General features: G+C 43.4%; 2 protein-coding genes across 6 annotated transcripts; one reads left to right on the top strand and one right to left on the bottom strand.

The window, feature by feature from the left end:
* Positions 1-372: 372 nt before the first annotated feature.
* On the bottom strand, positions 373-10378 carry ecd (ecdysoneless homolog (Drosophila)). The gene is made up of 15 exons (XM_042328276.1): positions 10243-10378; positions 7556-7781; positions 7322-7439; positions 7138-7225; positions 6795-6973; positions 6417-6609; positions 5962-6090; positions 5752-5877; positions 5177-5262; positions 4824-4933; positions 4294-4513; positions 4051-4118; positions 1012-1208; positions 629-874; positions 373-381 (listed from the first exon to the last, which is right to left on the bottom strand). The coding sequence occupies exons 2-15, from the start codon at positions 7758-7760 to the stop codon at positions 373-375; spliced, it is 1974 nt and encodes a 657-aa protein (XP_042184210.1). The 5' UTR covers positions 7761-7781; positions 10243-10378.
* Positions 10379-10700: 322 nt separating this feature from the next.
* LOC112254933 (protein FAM149B1) lies at positions 10701-21997 on the top strand. Of its 5 annotated transcripts, none has more exons than XM_042324329.1 (16): positions 10701-11170; positions 11627-11743; positions 11972-12119; positions 14218-14360; positions 14748-14906; positions 17047-17205; positions 17431-17612; positions 17799-17941; positions 18360-18482; positions 18873-18985; positions 19273-19500; positions 19895-20018; positions 20126-20251; positions 20402-20483; positions 20578-20715; positions 21527-21997. In XM_042324329.1, the coding sequence occupies exons 1-16, from the start codon at positions 11067-11069 to the stop codon at positions 21607-21609; spliced, it is 2172 nt and encodes a 723-aa protein (XP_042180263.1). In that variant the 5' UTR covers positions 10701-11066; the 3' UTR covers positions 21610-21997. The 5 variants fall into 5 exon arrangements, with proteins under 5 accessions (XP_042180263.1, XP_024283704.1, XP_024283730.1 ...); XM_024427936.2 differs by having other exon boundaries at positions 18873-19000; XM_024427962.2 differs by lacking the exon at positions 17047-17205 and having other exon boundaries at positions 18873-19000.
* Positions 21998-23724: the final 1727 nt, after the last annotated feature.

The following is a 23724-nucleotide window of genomic DNA, read 5'->3' as shown; positions in this document are numbered from 1 at the left end:
CATAATAAAACACTAGCTAATATCTTACATATACAGTGGGGGGTTTATTGTGGATAAGAGCGAGAATTTTTTATTTGTCAAATAGAATATCTATTGGAAAGCCGCAGCAAACTCATCGCCGTGCACTTTCCCACCCTGTGATTTTTATAACACATTTCATCTTTAACCTAATAAAATGCTAGGTTTCCGAGTTGACATTTATCTGACATGTGCATTTGTTAATATTTAATAACAATGTAATTCCAATAAAGGCGTAGGGTAAGTGAAGAAGTGTGGTTTCAAGGCAGTGAAAATAATTTTACTTAATTTAGAAAATAGTTACACATTTTGTCTCCCAAAAGTAATGGCTTTATTATTTGACTATTTCATGTATTATAAGTGCTGTAAAAGAACACATTTAAGACAGTCAGAATCAGATTAATATATCCAACAGGGATACAAGTGTCTCTGTTAGAATCAAAGTTTTAGGGTTACAGTTAACTTTTAGATCTTGCCATTCTGAATGCAAACATGATCCAGTTGTCAAACCCCTATCCTGATGATCAATATGATTCTGGCCCAGAATACTCTGAGCCAGGAGTTTAAAGTCCTGTGCATCCTGGCTGTGCAGACAGTAAGATATGGGCACTAGGTCATAATGAAAGGTCAGGTTTTTTTTTTTTTTTGGGGGCAGGTGTTCATGAACGGTCAGTATTGGGGGCAGGTGGATGCCAAGACTGTGCAGCAGGTTAGAGGCAGGCCCAGCCAGCCCAGCCTGGGAGCTCAGAGACTCCAGGAGGTTAGTGGCCAGGTTAAGGTCTATGTTCAGGGGCTGGATCTCCTCTTCGTCCTCACCCAGCAGATCCTCCTGACCGGGGCCTGCTTTACTGGTGTCCTGCTTGAACCATAGAATACAATTATTATTTAACATATTTCTATGCAACTAATTCAACTTATGCAGCCTCTCTCAAATAACTCTTTACAGAATTTGCACACAGCCACAAGTAATAAATATCCACAACTCGGACTTGCCTGCTGGTTGAAGCTCTGTCCAATGTTTGTGCCCATAAGCTCATGGTCCATCTCATCCATGTACTTCCTAAGATCTTCCAAAGCTTCTGGTCCTACTCCTAGCGGTCCAGTAGGACCCTTCACTCTATCATCATCATCATCATCATCATCATCGTCGTCATCTAGGTCGTCTGAGTCCAACTCCTCATCCTTAGCCCCTGAAATATTTACATAGCAGATAGTTGAAAAGTACAGACTAGACAGGTCCCGACATTATGCAGCAGGTTAATCAATAACTAGGGTAAAGGCCGGGCCTGTCTTTTTTTAATCCATAACTAGGGTAAGGGCAGGGCTCAGGTATCACTAACATTTTGAAGCGAAACCATTTGCGCATATACTCTGCTGTGTAGTACAAGCATATCAAATAAAATGTTGTAATTGTTCACCACATATTTAGCCGTTATTGCAGATGTCTGAAATGCTTCTGTTCCTAGCTCCAACAGTGCAGTAGCATCTAACAATTCACACAAATATAAAAGAATGGAATTAAGAAACAAATATTAGGACGAGCAATAGAGTGGCTTTGACCAAAATACAGTACATACACATATGAGATGAGTAAAGCAGTATGTAAACATTATTAAAGTTGACAGTGATGCCATGTCTTTGTATAAATGGCAGCATCCCTTAAAGTGCAGGGTTGAGTAGTGGCTTGTGACAGCAATTTAACCGTTTGAAGGCCTTGATAGAAGCTGTTTCTCAGTCTCTTGGTCCCAGCTTGATGCATCTGGGGCGGCAGGTAGCCTAGTGGTTAGAGCCAGTAACCAAAAGGTTGCTGGATCGAATCACTGAGATGACAAGGTAAAAATCTGTCGTTCTGCCCCTGAACAAGGCAGTTGACCAACAGTTCCTAGGCCGTCATTGTAAATAAGAATTTATTCGTAACAGACTTACCTAGTTAAAGTTTAAAATAAATATATTTTATCTTAAACTGTACTGATCTCGCCTTCTGAATGACTGCGAGGTGAACAGTCCGTGGCTCGGATGGTTGATGTACTTGATCTTTTTGGCCTTCCTGTGACATCGGGTGCTGTACGTGGCCTGGAGGGCATGAAGTGTGCCCACGGTGATGCGTTTGGTAGACAACACGATTGCGGGAAGTGCAGTTGCCATACCAGGCTGTGATACAGCCCAGGATCGAGCACGATGGGACAAGGACAAACCCTTCCCTAACCCGGATGATGTTGGGCCAATTGTGCGCCGCCTCATGGGTCTATTTATTTATCCGTTATTTTACCAGGTAAGTTGACTGAGAACATGTTCTCATTTACAGCAACGACCTGGGGAATAGTTACAGGGTAGAGGGGGATGAATGAGCCAATCGTAAACTGGAAATTATTAGGTGACCATGATGGTTTGAGGGCCATTTCAGAGTGGGAATTTAGCCAGGACACCGGGGTTAACACCCCCACTCCTACGATAAGTGCCATGGAATCATTAATGACCTCAGAGTCAGGACAACTGTTTAACATCCCGTCCGAAAGACAGCACCCTACACAGGGCAGTGTCCCATTTTTTTTAAGACCAGAGGAAAGAGTGCCTCCTACTGGCCCTTCAACACCACTTCCAGCAGCATCTGGTCTCCCATCCAGGGACTGACCAGGACCAACCCTGCTTAGCGGCCAGCTGCGACAAAGCTCAGGATCTAACCCGGATCTGTAGTGACGCCTCAAGCACTGTGATGCAGTGCCTTAGACGGCTGCGCCACTAGGGAGTCACTAAACTGTGCATCTGTAAAAGTTGTGTCTTAGGAGGCTATAGAAAATTGGTTTGGCCCCTGAGATTGAAGCGCTGCTGCGACGTGGATAGGGGCTTGCTCCCTCTGCTGTTTCCTGAAGTCCACGATCAGCTCCTTCGTTATGTTGACATTGAGGTGGCCTCGTCCATTGCTGGTAATCAGGCCTACTACTGTTGTGTAGTCTGCAAACTTGATTGAGTTGGAGGCGTGCATGGCCATGCAGTTAACGGGTGAACAAGGAGTACAGAAGGGGGCTGAGCACACAAAACCTTGTGGGGCCCGTGTGTTGAGGATCAGCAAAGTGGTGTTGTTTCCTACCTTCACCACCTGCGGGCGGCCCGTCAGGAAGTCCAGGACCTAGTTGCACAGTGCGGGGTTCAGACCCAGGGCCCCAAGCTTAATAATGAGCTTGGAAGGTACTATGGTGTTGAAGGCTGAGCTATAGTCAATGAACAGCATTCTTACGTAGGTATTCCTCTTGTCCAGATGAGGGCAATGTGATTGCATCATCTGTGGATCTATTGGGGTGTCAGGTAAGGGTTTAGGGTGTCAGGTAAGGTGGAAGGGATGTGATCCTTAACTAGCCTCAAAGGACTTCATGATCACAGAAGTGAGTGCTACAGGGTGATAGTTAAATAAAACTAGGCAAGTCAGTTAAGAACAAATTCTTATTTTCAATGACGGCCTAGGAACAGTGGGTTCACTACCTGTTCAGGGGCAGAACGACAGATTTGTACCTTGTCAGCTAGGGGATTTGAACTTGCAACCTTCCAGTTACTAGTCCAACGCTCTAACCTACCCTGCCGCCCCAGGGTAATTTAGTTAAATTACCTTTGCTTTCTTTTGTAAAGGAACAATGCTGGACAGCTTGAAGCAAGTGGGAACAGCAGACTGGGAGAGGGAGAGATTGAATATGTCCTTAAACACTCCAGACAGCTGGTCTGCGCCGAGGACGCAGCTGGGGATGCCGTCTGGGCCAGTAGCCTTGCGGGGGGTTTACACACTTACCACGCTCGTCTTACTCACATCGGCCACAGGGAACAAGAGCCCACAGTCCTTGGGAGCGGGCCACATTGGTGGCACTGTTATCCTCAAAGCGGGTGAAGGGGTTAAGCTTGTCTGGGAACAAGACAGTGTTTAAAGCCAGCTCTGGCTTTAAACTCATACCTGCGCAGGGCTCTAACGCAGGCCACCATCTTCAAGCTAGTTCTACTGTGACATATGGGAGTTCATAAAAAAGTAGCCCTTATTCAACTACATACCCAGTAGTCTGTCCAGTGCACCAGCCATGGATTCTGGATCAAACCTGAACGGCTCATTTGAATGGGACCTATAATAAACAAAGTCAAATTACACATTTACACACACACCTGAATACCCATTACAGTCAGCTAGCGTACATTAACGTTCTATACCGTATTATTGCATAGCCCTTTACGTGGGAAGCTAACTGCTAAGTAGAACAGTGCGGACAGACAGTGAATCAGCCACTCAGTCAGTCTAACCAGGGTAGTTCGGCCCCCTCGTGTGAAGACATGGCGTTGATGAAGTTCTTCATGCCCTGGGTTACAGCCACTAGGCTGTAGCTGCCCTCCTCCTCCCCTTTCTCACTCCTTCCCCCCTGCGTATGTTTGGTCAGGCTGGGCTCAGAGCCACCCAACCCCACTCCACTCCCCTCCAACAGATGCTCCAGCTCCTGGGCTGAAATATCCAGCCAACCTTCACCTGGACATGGGGTGGGGATAAGAGAAAAATCAGTGTTGTCATCAACCTTGATAAGCTCATTCTAGCTTATCTTTATGGAAACAGCTTCTTTGTTCTGTTTACTACATGGGTATGTTCACTACAGGCTGATCCCTTCCCCTAATCAGCAGTCCTAACGACTGTGATTTTATCTAACATGAAAGCCAGCATGCTACTTTGTGGTGCGAACATATCAGTTCAGTGAGTTATAATAAAAGTAACTTCACGCAATGCGCCTGTGCTGGTACAAGACTGACTGTTGTACTATAGTAAAGTGAGGTGTTGTACTCACTATCCTCTGGGGGTAGATGGGCCTCCCGTTTACTCAGCTCATCCAGGTTGTAGGGAGCACAGCTCTGTAATAGCTGAAGAACCTCCTCAGCTGGGGCCCTGCCACCTGAGCTACAAACACACAGGATAGTGTATTCAGTGTTTTCCCTATATGCATTTAGCAGTGATGCACTGCTAAAGCATTTTCAGTGTAAACTTAAATGACCTCACTTTTTTTTCCTCTCTGCCCCATAGTAAAATTGCACAAAATTAGCTTTAACAGTTAAATTTGTCTCTGCAGCTAAGAGGGCCTGTAAAACCACGGCATTGAAAATACCACACGTGTACCCACACACACAAGCTGAGAGCACTCACCTGTGTGTTGGGGTGATTGACTGCTTAAAGAAGTTCTCTGCTGAAGTCATCAGTTTTCTGTAATGTGCAGAGCCCTCCAGCTCCCCCTGCCACAGACAATATGTCACCAAAAGGTATAACACTATGAATCACTGACAATTGCAATGCTAACAGTACAACACTGCTATCCTCACTGAAACACGAAATAGAGGATTCAAGAGCTTCCCCCCTTACTGGTTAACTAGCAACAGAGATTAGCAGTCTCACAATCTAAACAATTCTGAAATAATGATTTACTTTTGTTTGCAAGATTGGTAATCTTTTTTTGCCTCTTACTAACCAATAATAGAAACATCTAAACGCTTGAACATGTGTAATCAGTTCACTGGGTTAAAGATCAGTTGTACATGCTGTCAAGATTACAGCGGTTTAATAACTCAAGTTCATTGGTACAAAACCGATGAGCTAGTGTCTGCTAAATGTTATCATATAAAATAAATATTACATAAAAATGTGATATATATACACACATACACCATATATATGCAAGCCTTGAGCCAATCACCCTTTCTGTCAGAGGCAGAGTATTGACTCACTCTGAAATAACCCCTCTTCTTCAGACTGTTCAGAAATCCTTTCCACAAGGGGTTACAGCTGATGGGAGCATCAGGCACCGATGATGGCTGTCTGCATTTGGAGCACAGGATTTCAAAGCCATGGGCCTGGGAAGGTCAGAGACAAGAATAACTAAGAACCGGAGTAGTCTAAGAAATATCAATATTGTTAGTGGGTGGGGGTGAACTCACCAGTTTCATGCCCAGCTCGTGGGCACGGTACTGGGGGTGGGACCGGGCAGGCAGGGTGAACCCACTCCTCCGGTCGGGGGTGAAATGCTGCTGCTGCATTTGGGCGTACAGGCAACGGGTGAATGTCACCTGGAAAGACACATAGGCAACATCTAAATACAGCACTAATATACCAAAACCACACTGCATAACACACAATGCAGTCGTGTTGTAATGATACCAATACCAGGAAGTAAAGGAACAAAAACAGCCTTGTGTTTCCAACCAGTCACATTTGTATATTTCGCAAGGAATGGCACATCATATTTTACAAAAGCAGGTTATAAAGGACCATAGAGTTTTGGCTGTGTAGTGGTCTTTTTTTGCCAAGGAAAATCTGGTATCTCAATATTGGTATCGTGACAACACTAAAATGCATACACCCGTCAACAAGTAAAAAGGCAACTTATGTGTACCGAGGTTAGGACTCGTGTGTCGGCGGGAAAGGTCCGGAACGTCCGACAGGCCTGTAGATCTACTGGATCTCTCAGGTAGAAAGCTGACACTGCTGGGGCAACCAGGTCTGGTCGCTGTGCCAACACTGTAGCGATGCCCGCAGGCAGGAAGCAGTGAGCATGGTGAAGGTTTGCCTGGATCTTCTCTGGATATCTGTGAAGCCAGATAATAACTGTGACCGTGAGTATGACAGTAGGCTTGAATGGGTGGCTAGACATACACAAATCTACATACCCTTAAATATGCATTTCTGAGCAATCATAACACCCAAAACTACTGTCAAACAGATACCTTACAATCCCTTCAAGTCATAGCGTTGTTTCTGCTGCTTCACTCACCCCGCCAGTCTTTGCCTCAGGGCAGTGCGGATCTTGGGGCTTGCGAGACAGGCATGTGTGTGGGATGACAGCAGTGCCAGAGCCTGGGTCACACTGGGCACTGCATCTCTGGGCAGGCCAACATCACCAGAGCGGGAGGGACAAGGCAGGATGTACAGCTCACCTCTGTGGAGGAACACCTAGCAGACCAGAACCAGAGAAACACAGATTAAAAGAGACCTACAGAGAGAGAGACCGGAGTGAGCGAGATCGGATATGCACCTCCAGAGACAACTGGATAGTCAGGTAAGTGAAGCGATATACAGAGAGTGAAACAGATCTTAGTCAGAGGTAGAGATCTTACTCTGTTTTCACTGCTCTCTGGATTCAACCACTTTGGAAGATAGTCTGCTACTTCAATCAGAAGGAACTCCCCATCATTGTCCTCTAACCTGTATCAAGTTAAAGTAAATATCAGTAGGAAAGAACACAAAAGAATTGAAACCAACTGGAAGTATTACAGGGCTTTGCAGACTGTGTTCCACTACCTGGCAGCAAGTTCAGGGAAGGCTTGTGTGATTTGGAGGAGGAGGTATACGATGAACCACTCATCCTCCACACTGTCCCCAAACACAGTGCTACCTCCAATGTGTGCAGGAACTCCCCCTGCAGGTACAATCAAGACACCACCATTCAATCAGTCAAAGGTTGAAATTAATTTATATAACAAATACTTAAAACCTTGAAGAACATTTGTATCCAGATCAGGACAAGTACTGTACCTTTCTCAGTGTGGTACTTGAGGTTGAATGGCTGCTGTTGCCAGATATGCCGCATAAGGAGAGGTGCAACCTTGGCCAAAATCTCCTCCACTAGGTGTTGCAGACATAGTTCGTCAGCATGTGAGTCTGAGAGGTTTGGCTGAACCAAGAAGAGATCGTACTGGACCATGTCCTCTTGCATGGCTGTTCTCCTAAGTAGGTCCATAGTGGGGATGGTTTGATGAACCTATGATATGAGCAATAACAAGAGAAGTGATGTTTGACTTTGATATCAGCAGAGACTGTTGTAGGTCAGGACATTGTGACAGAGTGCATTCAGAAAGTAATCAGACCCCTTGACTTTCTCCACATTTTGTTACATTAGCATTATTCTAAAATGTATAAAATACATTTTCCCATCAATCTACACACAATATCCCATAATGACAAAGAGTTAACAGGTTTAGAATTTTTGCAAATGTATAAAAAACTGAAATACCTTTAAATAAGTATTCAGACCCTTTGCTATGAGACTGGAAATTTAGCTTTAGGTGGATCCTTTTTACATTGACCATCCTTGAGATGTTCTATATACCTTCATAATAAAAAATGACAATAATTAACCTTTATTTAAGTAGGCAAGTCAGTTAAGAACAAATTCTTATTTACAATGACTGCCTACCCCAGCCAAACCCGGACGGCGCTGGGTAAATTGTGCGCCTCCCTATGGGACTCCCAATCACAGCAAGATGAGATACAGCCTGGATTCGAACTAGGTACTGCAGCGAGGCACTGAGACGCAGTGCCTTAGACCACTGCGTCACTCGGGAGTCCACCTGTGGTAAATTTAGTTGATTGGACATGATTTGCAAAGGCACAAACACCTGTCTATACAAGGTCCCACAGTTGACACTGCATGTCAGAGCAAAAACCAAGCCATGAGGTTGATGTAATTGATGTAATTGTCCGTAGGGCTCCGAGATAAGATTATGTCAAGGCACAGATCTAGAAAAGGGTTCCAAAAAAATATCTACAGCATTTAAGGTCCCCAAGAACACAGTGGCATCCATTCTTAAATGGAGACCCTTCCTAGAGCTGGCCTAGAGCTGGCCGCCGGGCCAAACTGAGCAATCAGGGGGAAAAGGGTCTTGGTCAGGTAGGTGACCAAGAACCTGACAGAGCTCCTCTGTGGAAGTAGTTGTCCTTCTGGAAGGTTCTCCCATCTACAGCACTCCACCAATCAGGCCTGATGGTAGAGTGGCCAGACAGAAGCCACTCATCAGGAAAAGGCATGACAGCCCATTTGGAGTTTGCAAAAAGTAACCTATAAGACTCTCAAACCATAAAACAAGAAATTATGGTCTGATGAAACCAAGATTTAACTCGTCGGCCAGAATCAAGTCGAGGAGACCTGGCACCATCCCTACGGTGAAGCATGGTTGTGGCAGCCTCATGTTGTAGGGATGCAAAGTAAAGAGAGATCCTTGATGAAAAGTGCACTCAAGACCTAGCCCAGCGAGAGCACAAATCAAAGTTTGTCACGTGCACCAAACACAACAGGTGTTACAGTGAAATACTTACTTATAGGCTCCAACCAATAGTGAAAAAAAAAATGGTATTAGGTGAATAGGGAAGTAAAGAATACAACAGTAAAAAGACAGTGAAAAATAACAGTAGTGAGGCTATATACAGTAGCGAGGCTACATACAGACACCGGTTAATCAGGCTGATTGAGGTAGTATGTACATATGGTTAACATGACTATGCATATGATGAACAGAGAGTAGCAGTAGCGTAAAAGAGGGGTTGGGGGAGGGCACACAATGCAAACAGTCTGGGTAGCCATTTGATTACCTGTTCAGGTGTCTTATGGCTTGGGGGTAAAAACTGTTGAGAAGCCTTTTTGTCCTAGACATGGCACACCAGTACCGACTTGAACCCCCTGTGCAGCAAAGCTTCCCATCCAACCTGACAGAATCTTCAGCGAAGAATGGGAGAAACTCCCCGAATACAGGTGTGCCAAGTTTATAGCGTCATTCCCAAGAAGACTCAAGGCTGTAATCGCTGCCAAACGTGCTTCAACAAAGTACTGAGTAAAGGGTCTGAATAATTACGTGAACGTGATCAGTTTATTTTTGTGCAAACATTTTTTTTTTAAGAAAAAGTTTTTGCTTTTTCATTTTGAGGTAGTGTGTAGATTAGGAAAAAACAATTTCATCCATTTTAGAATAAAGCTGTAACGTAACATGTGGAAAAAGTCAAGTGGTATGAATACTTTTGAGTGCACTGTATGTACAATGATATTTGAATGATAACTAATTGAATTATAGGAAAATAAACTATTTAGCTCGTCCTATATCGATTAATGTACTGATTCGCTAACGTTAGCTAACTGTTAAAGTAAGATCTAGGGTTCTAGTTTGGACATGCCTCTGGAGACCTTGCTATCGTGGAATGATGTAATTAGGCCAGCTAGCTAACTGTTTGTTTATGTAACTGCAATTGATCACATGCTATCTTGATCGCTCGAAGTCTTAAATGTATAGGCTTAAACTACAAATTACAGGATATTTGCAAATGAAATCATGACAATAAAAGTAAGCGAACTGGACTGATAGCTAGCTAGCTAACGCGATACCATACTAGTCAAAGTGTCTTTACTTTATAAATTCACGTTAGTGACAGTTCTGAGAGCGGTATTACCTTGCCTTGTTTATTGTGTATCTGATGTAACGTTGGTCTTCAAGACGGAGTCCTATAAAATTACAATTAGTCGTGAAGCTCTGTCGTTCTCATGCTGTTTTTAAGACAGTTTTTGTCCTACCATTAATACATCTCGGCTATAAAACTAGTTTTACTATGGTTCCTATATGAAACGGATTTATCTCAGAAATAATTATTTACTGCTATGACAATGTGCTTTAAATGTTAAAATATTGACCAAACATATAATGAATCAATAGAACATTTGTAAAATGTACATAAAATGTGGAATTACAACAAAAGTATTAAAATAAATATGTGTGGTCAAAATTCCCCGGTAAGAGACGGATAGAATTTAGGAGCGCGATAGGAAAATCGCACAGAGCATATGGATTTGTAGTCTTTTATATGAAGGAGAAAGCTCATATGAGACGAGATAGAAATGTATTTCCCATCAGGCCTATGGATTGGGTGTCCATAACATCCTTGTTGTGGCAATAATCCTCTTTAGTAGTAATGGATGCTGTAATATTGGTATATATTATTACACTTGCGCTGAAACATAAAAACACATTTTTAGGCCACGGTTTGTTTGAAATATTATATTGTAGATCAATACATCTCTTTCTCAGTTATCTATAGTAACTACGTTAGCTAGCCAGCAAGTTAGCTGCAATTACTGTTAGCCTCAATAAGTTCAGTAGCAACGAGGCCAGATAGCTAACGTTACAGTAGCTAGCTAACTTGCAAGTGTGTACGTATTGAACTGCGGTCGGGGAAAAATGGCAAACCTCTTCCAAAAGACAAAGTGGGGACAGGAATCAGAGGGATGCACGACGACAGAGGACACACAGGAGGGCATGAGCCGATAAACAGAAAAAGGAGAATGATTTCGCGATACAGCAGGAGAACAGTATCGCACAATCTTGAGGTGTAAGTAAAGCAAGCTTGTTTACTAATGACCAAGCTTATCATTCTTTGCTAACAGTCATTTCTGTCATTCGAGATACTGATTTGGTAGCTAGCTAATCTAGATTGACTAACGCTACATTGTTGGTAAGTAATAGCTAACGTTAGCTAATGCACAGTCCATGATCGTATGACAATGTAAAAGGAGAATGTATTGATCAGATCACATTTTTGACAGCCCATCTGTCACACCAAGGTCAGTTGCCTCCACAAAGGGATGGGATAGGATAATGTTTAATGCTTTAAATTGATTATGTAAAGTCCCACCTCATGCTTCACTCCTTGTTTGTTTGGGATTAGTGTATTTTTTTTACAACAATACATATCAACCTACTATAGTATTAGAATTAAATATCTATGTATCTATCGATGCTATTGCTTACTCATGTTTAATAAAGCTGTATTTTCCTTTCTCTGCAGTCGGGGCATATCCCGAAGCAGCCTTGACCATCACCCTCTCCCAGAGGAGGTAGACAATGACTTCCTCCCCCATTGCCTCCTCCATGACCTTCAGGAAGCTGTCTCCACTTACAGCAGGTATGACCTGTTCTCAAAGAATCGGGCGGGCGATACCAAGTACACTTGTAGGGAGCAACAATTTTGCTTTCACATATCCTGTTTAGATGTGTGAAGGCAAGGAGACAATAAAGAGGGAGGTAGCCAGTTAGTTACATAATCTGGTCTAAATTATTCCCTCACACACTCAACAACACACAACACTGTAATGTACAGCAACATGTAAACAATGTCTGTCCTCTTCTGCAGCTCGGAGATGACATCTGCAGCCTCTCGCCGGTCAGACTGTCCAACGGCCACTACTGGAGACACGACGCGGTCCTGGTCTGGGATCCACAGCTACACAGAGACGGGTATCTCTACAGAGAGGAGCTCTGTCTTCTCCTGGGGCTATGATGTGAGTCTCGCCTCACCTTCTCAGCTGGATCTTACCATTCAATTGCCCTATGTTCTGAGTATCAAGCGCTTATGTTGCCTTCAGAATGTATTCATACCCCTTAATTTATTCCACATTTTGTTGTGTTACAGCCTGAATTCAAAATGGATTAAATATATGTTTGTTCTCACCCATCTACACACAATACCCCATAATGACAAAGTGAAAAGAGGCTGTGATTACAGCTGTGAGTCTTTATGGGTACGTCTCTAAGAGTTTTGCACACCTGGATTGCAGAATATTTGCACATTATTCAAGTCAAGTTGGTTGTTGATTTTTGTTTGACAGCCAAGTCTTGCAATAGATTTTCAGGGCAATTTAAGTGAAAACTGTAACTAGGCCACTCAGGGACATTCAATTTAATCTTGGTAAGCATCTCCAGTGTATATTTGGCCTTGTGTTTTAGGTTATTGTCCTGCTAAAAGGTGAATTTGTCTCCCAGTGTCTGTTGGAAAACAGGCTGAACCAGGTTTTCCTGTAGCATTTTGCCTGTGCTTAGCTCTAAGTTTATTTTTATCATAAAAACTCCCTTATCCTTGCCCATAACATAACATGATGCAGCCACCGCCATGCTTGATAATATGAAGAGTACTAGTCAGTGATGTGTTGTGTATTCATAATGCTTTATATTCAGGGCATAAAGTGAATTTCTTTGCCACATGTTTTGCAGTTTTACTTTAGTGCCTTATTGCAAACAGGGTGCATGTTTTGGAATAGTTTTATTCTGTACAGTCTTCCTTTTAACTCTGTCATTTAGGTTAGTATTGTGGAGCAACTACAATGTCGTTGATCCATCCTTAGTTTTCTCCTGTCACAGCCACTAAACCCTGTAACTGTTTTAAAATCACTGTTGGCCTCATCGTGAAATCCCTGAGAGTTTCCTTCCTCTCCGGCAACCGAGTTAGGAAGGACACTTATATATTTGTAGTGACTGGGTGTATTGATACACCATCCAAAGTGTTATTAATAACTTCACCATGCTCAAAGGACTGTTCAGTCTCTGCTCTTTTACCCATCTACCAAAAGGTGCCCTTCTTTGCGAGGCATTAGAAAACCTCCCTGGTCTTGGTGGTTGAACCTGTGTTTGAAATTCGCTGCTCAACTGAGGGACCTTACATATATTTATATCTAAGGATCGAATCCCCGAGCTGACAAGGTAAAAATCTGTTGTTCTGCCCCTGAACAAGGCAGTTAACCCACTGTTCCCCGGTAGGCCGTCATTGTAATTAAGAATTTGTTTTTAACTGACTTGTGTGGGATACAGAGATGAGGTAGTCATTCAAAAATCATGTTAAACACTATTATTGCACACATTTTTACTGTTGAACAATTATAGGCTTGCCTAACAAAGGGGTTTAATACTTATCGACTTGAGTCATTTCAGCTTCACATTTTTATTTCATTTGTAAAAAATAAAACAAACTTTTACATTATGGGGTATTTTGTGTATGCCAGTGACACAATCTCAGTTTAATCCATTTTAAATTCAAGCTGTAACACAACAAAATGTGGAAAAAGTCAAGGGGTGTGAATACTTTCTGAAGGCACTAGCTAGGCCTAGCCATGCTGAATGCTACAACAGTCTTTTATACAGTTTTCAATTAAATTAGCCTTATCATATTTTATTGTAATGACTTACAGTCTACTCTGTCTGCAGAGGTCAGTTCCCTCATGGTTTCACTTCATGGTGATTTTTAGCTTTATAGAGCTTGCCCTCTAAAAACTCCATGATGTATTTACACACAGCCATGTCCTCAGAATGCCTCATAGGAGTCATACTTCTATAATTCTAATTTATATTCTACAGTAAACACAACCTGCCTGTGCAGGCACACACTCTCTGTCTCTCACAAACATATGCACATGATACCAATTACTCCAGCACGATCACTCATACACTGCCACACACTCTAGGAGCCCATCGCCTGCTGTGACATAAACGACTCTCAGCGATGTGCTGCTAATATTTGATTAGCTTGAAAAGCAACTGCCTTCTGTCATAGTGTTCCTCTGCAGGGCCTCCTCTCTCTCTACCTCTCTCCCTCCCTCCATCCCTCAGGAATTTGACAAGGTGGCGTCGCAACAGGTGCAGCAGATGTTTGAGGAGATTGACGAGGAGCTTTATGAGGGGCGGGGTGGGGCACATCTACGGGGGCTGCAAGATGAGTGTCATCAGTGGGCCTTCAGGTTCCCTCACCTACGGTGGGTACTCACCCTACTCCCCCCTCACCTCTCACTTCTCACACACTGTCACACATTACTGCCACTCTAGCCTTGTTCCTACACTATTCGCCTGCAAATGTATCACTGAAAGTACTTAGGGTTCAATAAAGGGATACCTCTTAAAAGAACAGTCCAACTTGAAGGTACCTAAGATGAATCTGATTTAGATTTGTTTTCAAACCTGAGAAGAAACTACTTGCCACATAATTATAGGCTCAAAGCCCTTGGGCCCAATTCCCAATAAGATATCATAAACCATTGGCTCAGTGTGTGTTTGGGGGGGGTTAATACATTTTCCTATCTGTTTGATTAATTTAGGTTGTAATCACTGTTTGACCCCCTCCACCCTGCTATGTGAACCCACAGGATTCTGGGTAGTCAGCTGGTGTGTCCCAATGACGAGGGCTTCCAGTGGTACGCCACTTCAGGGGAGGGGACCGGGACAGCCAGCAGCAGTGCAGCTGGACAAAAGGACAGCATCTATAGCAAGCCCCAGGACAAGGACAAGCCTGGCCCCGTCACAGAGTGAGCACTGACTACTGATGCTGTTAACCCATCAATTATGGATGTCCGTTTGCTTTGTGGTTTTGTGACCTACATACTGTGTGGCTTGTCAAACAGCAAGTCAACTTAAGTAAGTCAGCGTGTGTAAGTTACAATGCGTCAGTTGCGATTTTAGCATGTAAATCTTGGTGGGGCAAATCCCCCCACGTTTTTTTAGATGCATGCCAGCAAACCCACTCCACAACACAACACTTAACAATATATTAATTGCAATATAACTGTGACACACTTAGGGCCTACATAAAGCTGTCCCAACACCTTACCACTGCTACACCTGGCTATCAGTGGAGCCTTGTCTGGCAGCGAAACAGTTCATTCGGCCTCATTTAATGCCTTAAAAAAACACAGCTGATATGGCTGACTTGCTTAAGCAAATGTGGTTTCTACTAACAATTGAGATGTACCAACAAAGGCATAAGGGGTTGGCAAGCAGATAAGAGGCAATCCTTAATTTCGATTAAGACATTAATGAGCGAGCTAGGACAGATGTAGTCAATAGAACTATTTGTTCAGCACTTTTGAAATGTACAGCAACAGAGTTCAGAACACGGACATTCTTACTGTGTTCTCCCTGTACACCAAGTCAGAACCGTAGGTTAAATAAAGGGGGCATATAAGCAGACAATGAAAGCTCTTACAATATTCAATGATTACATTCTCTAAAACCGGCTACAGGCTACATGTGCACCACCAAGTCAGAACAGTAGGTGAAATTGGGAGGGGAGACGGGACTAAATTATTAAGGTGAGGCACATGGGCTACTAACACCTTACTACACAACATGCACTTAGTATTACTTTCTCAGCTACAGTATACATATCTCCCAGGCATATTACATAATTTATGCATCAGCATACAATACATTTTTTGACTCACCTTGTTGTGCTCACTTGAACAAGAAGGTGGTGCAGCGGTCCATCGTGGGCAGATTCTGTCATCAAACATCAAAGTCTGGCATTCTCTGGATTTATGGTTCTTTCAAGACTACTGGGAACTCGGGGGGGGGTCAAAGGCGAATCATGATGACGTCAGTGATCTTCAGGTCGGAGCTCTAGAAAGAGGCCCGAATTCCAGACTTGCAATTCCGAGTTGGATGAACATTCCAAACTTATCTTTTTTAGCTATTTTTTTTCAGAGTTCCCAGTTGTCATGAACTCACTGAAGTCAGATTTCCAAGATCCAAGTTAACAGTTGTTTAAAGCGAGGCAGAAATCATGCTGGATTGACAGCATGGACAATGTTGAATGTTTATCATTTTAAGCTTGGAAAAGAGACCCTTAAACCCAGAATTGGGACCACACACCCACTCCACTGACTAGCAGGCTAGTGATTGTTTTGAAATGCTTGCAGTTAGCCACTGATTCCTTCCAAACCACTAATTGTTGAGTTTGCAATCTCCAACTTGTTATGTAATGTTTATGTCCAATGTCCAATACATTTTATCTATAATTTCACTTCCTTATTTCTCTTCATATGACAAGGATTAAAACTACTGGATTTGCCAGTAGATTGTCGACTTGATTCAATATTTTAAAAGTATGATGTTGACATGATCAGTCCAATCAAAGCTGCTGTAGATATAATGTGGTTTGATATAATTTTATCTGTGGGCAATGACCTTGAGCCTTCTTGGATGGGCACTTCTAATGTAACTCTAATTGCAGCACCCAAAGGGCTTGCATTTTCGAACTCTACCCTTAGATTTGGCGGTGACGTAGTGTCCCAATGAGTGACAGAACACTGAGCCAATCACGGCTCAACTAGAGAATGTTACCAACACCTAGGCTCCATATTTTCTGCTGGCTGCCCCACCACCACAGAAAGCATTGAGCCAGGACTTACTCAAGAAACCGAAAAAGAGAAGTTTGTATGTGGCTTTATTAACTCATTAAAAATAAGATTTTTTTTTTTTACATTGCTTGCAAACTCATGTGACACTTATTAATGCCAAAATAACATGCAAAACAGCCATCCCCCAAAAAATATAGAACATAATATGTATTATTTTATTTTTTTTGCAAGGCATACATGTACTGGCTAGGCTACTTTGGCTAGCCAAAGGACTGATGCTTTTTAGGAACCGTGTTGTTTGTGTGTCCAGCCTGTGTGTGCAAGGTAGGAAGGCTGTGCTGTCCAGGCCCCGTGAGGATGTTGACCACCCCCCTAGTACTCCCAGTGGATCCAGAGGTCATGACAGGCCCAGGGTGATCGAGGCTGAAGGTCTGATGGAGGAGTACCTGGCCTTTGACTGCAGGGATTTGTGGGTCACCTCCCGGCTCTCCTGTTTAGTACCCTACAGTATATCTATAGGGGCATTTCAAACACTTTACAGTATGGTGCAGTTGATTGAGCTTGTTGCCTACTTTTGGGATTACCCTAAGGGTACCAAATAACCTTAAACCAAGCTCTGTATTTGGCAGTATTTTACATAACCTTGCCCAGGTCTGTTGTGTTGATGGTTTAATCTATGGTTTGACCTTTACAGGGATGACAAGTGGGAGCGGGGGTGCATGGGGGCTGGTCGGCGGTGGTACGGCCTGCCTCCGGTGTCTCCCTACCGCTGTCGCAGACAGTCAGTCCTCGACCTGCTGTTTGACGATGTGTGGCGAGAGCTGTTTGGCTGGATGGAGGAGCTGGTCCGCAGGCACTGGGAGGGCTGTGTGTCAGGTAGAACCAAAGGGCAATGTCTTATAGGCAACGCTGGGTCATACATTAGTGTTCTGTTACTCAACAAAGAGACTTGCAATTGACTTTTAAACCAAGAAATCCATCATTGCCAAATGATGCCATACCCACAGCATAATCTGTTGCTTGAGCCTGTGTTGACAGTATTTTGCATCCTCTTTTTGACAGATGATGAGAAAAATGAAGTGAACTTCAGCCCATCCCAGTCAGATGCTCGGAACCCTTTCCTGCTCCTGTCCACACTGCCCACTCTGCTCCCCAGGCTGGGCCAGAGCAGGGTGCCACAGCTAACAGGAACCCCGCAACCCCAGGTCAGTGCCCTGAGAGGGGGGAGAAGGACCACCAATGGGTCTACCTCTCCGTAGAGTGGAAAATCCTACTGTTAGGATGTAGGATTAGATCAATAGGATATATTACTAAGCACTGTGAATGGACTACAATAACTTTCAGATTAGTTTGAGTTTAGGCTTAGTTTTCAAAACTGGAAACACAGTCACACACTGATGCTGAATTGCTTTCCCCTGCTGTCAGGAGGTTTTCTCACTTTGTTTTAAGGCTATCAGATAGTTCATTAACTTGAATCCTTTTTTCTTTCCTTCTTTTTGCCCCCTACTCTTTCTTGTTCCTTGGTCTGTTCCACACCCTTTTAACCACCAATCTGTCCTTCCTTACTACCTCCTTTTCTCTCTCTCACTCTCTCATTTGGTCATCCGTTTTTTTCCCCCAAAGACCACAAAATCAAGGGGCTCAAAGCACAAGCCCAGACGGAAATCCAAAAAGCAGAAAAAATCATCTACTGTATGCAACTCTCACCTAGAGGCAAAATGCTGCCGATCGACGCCATCCACAGCGGCATGTTTTTATTCATTCTTAGGCTGAATGTGCTTGTGCCTGTTGAATAACTCAAACCATACCAATTTTAGTCACTTTCTTACTTCTTAACCAACTGTTGAGTTTTTATTTTTTTATTACACCCGTCTCTGTCTTTTAAAAAAATGTATCAAATGACAATTCTGGAATGCTTTTACTTACTCAATTCTTGCTTTAATTTACTTTTTTGTCTAATTGTTTGTTTGGTCTCAAGTGGGTGGTTGTAGGTCCTCTCCACTTGGTTGCATGTAGAAATGCTGAGTTGGGGCTAAGGTGACGTGCAAGTGTCCGTAGTGATAATGAGGTGGCTGTAGTTTTTTTAGGTGAATGACTCTTACTCTGTATCGGCTTCTGCCTCCCTCCCTCCTACAGTCCAGTCGGGTCCCAGTAGAGGCAGCGGTGACACATCACAACCTCAACGAACTCATAGTCATCCACGGCATCCCCCTGCAGCAGAGGAACCTGGGAGTGATGGAGAGAGCCCAGTATGGAGACCATAAGTACTGATCATACTCCTGCTGATACTATAATGATCTTTATTAGTATTATTATTTAGTATAAGAATCTTTGGTATTATTATTTAGTATAAGAATCTTTATTAGTAGAGTGTAGCTTTAGGAGCTAACTCTAGGGGTCAACCACTATTATTACTGATGACCTATTATCGTCTTATTAAATAAGAGGTGAAGAGACTGTTATTAGCTATGGATATGTAGGTGTGTATGCATATCTTACTTTGAGTAAAGGTTAATTGCTTCCTTTTCTTTCTTAGGGACCCTGAGGAGAGGGTGATGACCCATAGGCCAGGGTCCACCGTGATTCCGTCTAGCAAGCTACGTCCTCGCCGGGTGCTAGAACAGAGCTCCTCCTCCCTGTCCCGCCCTGCCCAGTCGGCGAGACGCCGTAACCCGCCTCCACGAACTCTTTTGCCCTTGGTTCCCAGCCTGACGCAGTCCAGTGCCGCTGGCTCCATGGATGAGGTCATCCGTGGAACGCGCCTGTGAGTTAACTTAGAGGGTTACCCAATCTCCATCTGGTCCCTGTCCTCCTCCATGTACACCCCTCCTTCCTCGCTCTTCTTCTCCTATCGCTCTGAAGCTGGAGAACCGTCTGTGCAGAGAGATTACTTTGAAAGCGGTTTGCCTTTTAACTTGTGCCTTGTGGCGTTCTGTTCAGCAGAATGGAGGGGAAGGGATGTGAGGAATTGTGTGTGTGTGTGACTAGCTAAGCATCCTAACAGATGAACTTGTCATGAACCTTGAGTGGAACAATATCTGTGTGGAGCATATAATTTACCCTTGTGTGGAGTGAGATTTCAGTCTGCTCCATGTTAAAGGGACTTGTGTAACTTTATAGAAAGCGTGGAAGGTGAACAGAGTTATTACTCTCTCCAGACCCACAGCCAGTGACCGCCTGGCCTCTCCTTTGATGCCTCTGAGCAGGAACACACTCCTTCCTCCCATCGGCACTGGGGACGCTGAGCCCAGGCACTCTGGACAGCACTTCAGACCTACTCAGGTATGGGACGAGTAAAACTGCATACTAGTTGTACATCTTGAACTGACTTGATAAAACACTTAATACTATCACATGCTAATAACACAACGCAATTTTATTTTGTGTAGCGGCATAGAGACTCGTCCAGTCGTGCCCACAGTGCTGTTACAGATGAAGCAGGTAGTTTGCTTCCTCGGGATCGGCTTCATTTATTGGACGTATTCTCCCGTCCCAACACCACCCACACCTACAGGGTATGGCTATAGTCACACATGGTGGTCACACATTATTACCACTACAGCATGATTTTGGTATATTTTGTAGGTTTATTTTGTAAAGGATGAATGTGGAATATGTTTGCCTGCGTCCCAGTCAGTGAGATTTAACTCTGGGTTCTGTTGCAGTCAGACACCCCTTACCGCCGCTCCTTCACGGTGCTGGACAACATTGGACAGGGACGTCCTGGCAGGGCATCTGTGGGTACAGGTGGGCACCTCGTTTTACATTGCATACTGTACACAGTTTCTACACATTTATTTTTGTGACCGACTGATTGAGTCTCTGTCTGGTATCCTGGCAGACTCTCTGGGCATCGGAGTGACGGGCATCAGTTTGGGCATCAGCAGCTCCTCCTTCCTGGACTCCTTTGCCCACCACCCCCTGGGCCACTCCCCCATTGAGGATGAGGAGGAGCCTGATACACAAGCCCCTCCCCCAGGTCAGTAGGCATCTCCAGTGGTCCTCATCATTTCTAAAAGGCTGTGGCTGTGGATCTGACTTTTCACTGACCTTTATTTACCCAGACTAAAGATCCCGAAGCTTCTACGCTTGTGTTTATTCACAACTTTATGCTTTCTCTGCTCTACTTGTAAAGAACAGTCTACTCTGGCGAACAGGTCTCATTTAATAAAGTTTTATCGAAGCTGAATCATTGTCTGCAAGATCACATAAAGTCATAGTATAACATTACTGTAAGACAAAATCACCACTGCATTTTTCTTTCATGTGGCCAAAACTCAACAGGGTGCGCCACTAGGCAAAATACACAGGTAGGCTATGCTACAGTTAGCACCATTTGCTCAACAATGTGCTCACTGAACATCATTCAAAACACCACTGAACAACTCAAGATGATCTAAATGCATATCCCCATGAAACTGATTGAGACAAAACGGTTGGTGAAACTTGAAATGGTCATTCACGATTGATTGGGAAATGTGAAGGGAAGGAGACCTCAAAAATGTGCTCATAAAGTAGAGGTAAAGAAGCACATACGCAGAACGGACGGTGATCCGCACATGCCCCGACGCTTCGGGACCTTTAATCCGTGAAAAAAAGATCTGCGGCTACTCCGTTAATAAAACATGTCGCTGGGTTGTGTTTGGTAATTAAGTATGTTTATGAGAGAGTTCGGTCGTAGCCTCTGGTTACGAGGAAAGTAGTTATCTTTAAATAGAGATGAATTTGAGTATTAACTATCAATGCTCATTAACACTTGTCTTCTTTGTCCTGATCTCCTCTCTTCTCAGCTCTACTGGTGCCTGTTTCAGTCCCAGCAAGCTCCCACAACCGGGGTGGCTTCATGTCCCGCAGTAGCAGACCTGGGTTGTAGCTGCTTTGACCTCGCCCACCTCCACCTTCTCCAACCACACTCTCCTCAGCACAGCAAGGTGCAAGCCCTGCTTCCAATCCCAACGGTGCCCTCAAACGACACTTTATACAGAAGCAGATCTTTTGTACAATGTACTGTTTGGTGATTTTATTTATTGATGCTTTTTGTTTTTTGAGAGCCTTATTTTTGTATTTTGGAACTCTCAGCTTACCTGGCTGCCAAAGATAGTAAACTGTCTCATTTACCACCTGTATGTCGGTATGTACTCTACCGTTCAAAAGTTTGGGGTCACTTAGAATTGTCCTTGTTTTTTAAATAAAAGCACATTTCTTGACCATTAAAATAACATCAAATTGATCAGAACCATCACTCCTGTGTTCCAATGGCACGTTGTTAGCTAATCCAAGTTTATAATTTTAAAAGGCTAATTGAACATTAGAAAACCATTTTGCAATTATGTTAACATAGCTGAAAACTGTTGAAAACTTCTGAAACTAGTCAGTCTATTCTTGTTCTGAGAAATAAGGCTATTCCATGCAAGAAATTACCAAGAAACTACTACTCCCTTCACAGAACATCGCCAACTGGCACTAACCAGAATAGAAAGAGGAGTGGGAGGCCCCGGTGCACAACTGAGCAAGTACATTAGAGTGTCTAGTTTGAGAAACAGATGCCTCAAGTCTTCAACTGGCAGCTTCATTAAATAGTACCCGCATAACACCAGTCTCAAAGTCAACAGTGAAGTGGCGACTCCGGGATGCTGGCCTTCTAGGCAGAGTTGCAAAGAAAAAGCCATATGTCAGACTGGCCAATAAAAAGAAAAGATGAAGATGGGCAAAAGAACACAGACACTGGATAGAGGAAGATTGGATAAAAGTGTTATAGACAGAGTTTAAGTTTGAGCTGTTCGGATCACAAAGAAGAACATTTGTGAGACGCACAAAAAAATGGAAAGATGCTGGAGGAGTGCTTGACACCATCTGTCAAGCATGGTGGATGCAATGTGATGGTCTGTGGGTGCTTTGGTGGTGGTAAAGTTGGAGATTTGTACAGGGTGAAAGGGATCTTGAAGAAGGAAAGCTATCACTCCATTTTGCAATGCCATGCCATACCCTGTGGACGGCTCTTAATTTGAGCCAATTTCCTCCTACAACAGGACAATGACCCGAAGCACAGCTCCAAACTTTGCAAAAACGATTTAGGGAAGAAGCAGTCAGCTGGTATTCTGTCTATAATGGAGTGGCCAGCACAGTCACCGGATCTCAACCCTATTGAACTGTTGTGGGAGCAGCTTGACCGTATGGTACGTAAGAAGTGTCCATCAAGCCAATCCAATTTGTGGGAGGTGCTTCAGGAAGCATGGGGTGAAATCTCTTCTGATTACGTCAACAAATTGACAAGAATGCCAAAGGTCTGCAAGACTGTAATTGCTGAAAATGGAGGATTCTTTGACGAAAGCAAAGTTTGAAGGACACAATTACTATTTCAATTAGAAATCATTATTTATAACTTTTCATCGTCTTGACTATTTCCTATTCATGTATGTTTTAATGGAAAACAAGGACATTTCTAAGTGACCCCAAACTTTTGAACGGTATTGTGTGTACTGTATCTATGGTTTAGATGTATATATATTGTCTGTTCTTTTCTCTGATCTATCTCTATACTCTTAAGTGATTCTATGCAGGTAATGGGAAGTCAAAAGCATTTTGCACACTGACACGCTTCGTCAGGCTGCTTTGTACTTTTCTAAGGACATGATTTTTTATTTTCCCATGTGTAAAAAGACGAGCACAAAACCTCTGGGTTTCACATAGCATACCTTAACAGGAGGAGACAAGACGAGCTTTAGACGCTAACTAAATGGGTAGGTATTTGGTGTTTTCCTCACAAGCCTTTTTGTGATGAGGGCTTAGTGTAAGCCACAGGAGACATGTGAGGGAATAGAGGGGCTGTATTAGTACTGGGACAATTCACCTCACTGCAGTAGAAGCCATATGTTGTTTTCAGCAGAGGGACTAGCTGAGCCTAGATCAGTCAGGCAATTTTTATATAAATACGTGATAGATGTGTGACTAGAGGGCATGCAGGTAACAAGTTTTAATCCTAATTTGA

Source organism: Oncorhynchus tshawytscha, linkage group LG01 (genome assembly GCF_018296145.1).
Source record: "Oncorhynchus tshawytscha isolate Ot180627B linkage group LG01, Otsh_v2.0, whole genome shotgun sequence".
In the NCBI taxonomy this organism is placed as follows: domain Eukaryota; kingdom Metazoa; phylum Chordata; class Actinopteri; order Salmoniformes; family Salmonidae; genus Oncorhynchus; species Oncorhynchus tshawytscha.
Note: the sequence above shows the minus strand (reverse complement) of the source record. Positions and strands in the feature narration are given on the sequence as shown.

What these genes read in the sequence shown, in the direction of transcription:
- LOC112254933 (XM_024427936.2), top strand. Translation starts at nt 11,067, where the DNA reads ATGCACGACGACAGAGGACACACAGGAGGGCATGAGCCGATAAACAGA. An exon ending in TCTTCTCCTGGGGCTATGAT is followed by an intron (nt 12,120 to 14,217) that starts GTGAGTCTCGCC and finishes TCCATCCCTCAG; the next exon opens with GAATTTGACAAGGTGGCGTC. An exon ending in GATCGACGCCATCCACAGCG is followed by an intron (nt 18,483 to 18,872) that starts GCATGTTTTTAT and finishes TCCCTCCTACAG; the next exon opens with TCCAGTCGGGTCCCAGTAGA.
- ecd (XM_042328276.1), bottom strand. Translation starts at nt 7,760, where the DNA reads ATGGACCTACTTAGGAGAACAGCCATGCAAGAGGACATGGTCCAGTAC. An exon ending in ACACACGAGTCCTAACCTCG is followed by an intron (nt 6,091 to 6,416) that starts GTACACATAAGT and finishes GTGTCTTTCCAG; the next exon opens with GTGACATTCACCCGTTGCCT. An exon ending in GAGGGGGCCGAACTACCCTG is followed by an intron (nt 4,119 to 4,293) that starts GTTAGACTGACT and finishes TGTTTATTATAG; the next exon opens with GTCCCATTCAAATGAGCCGT.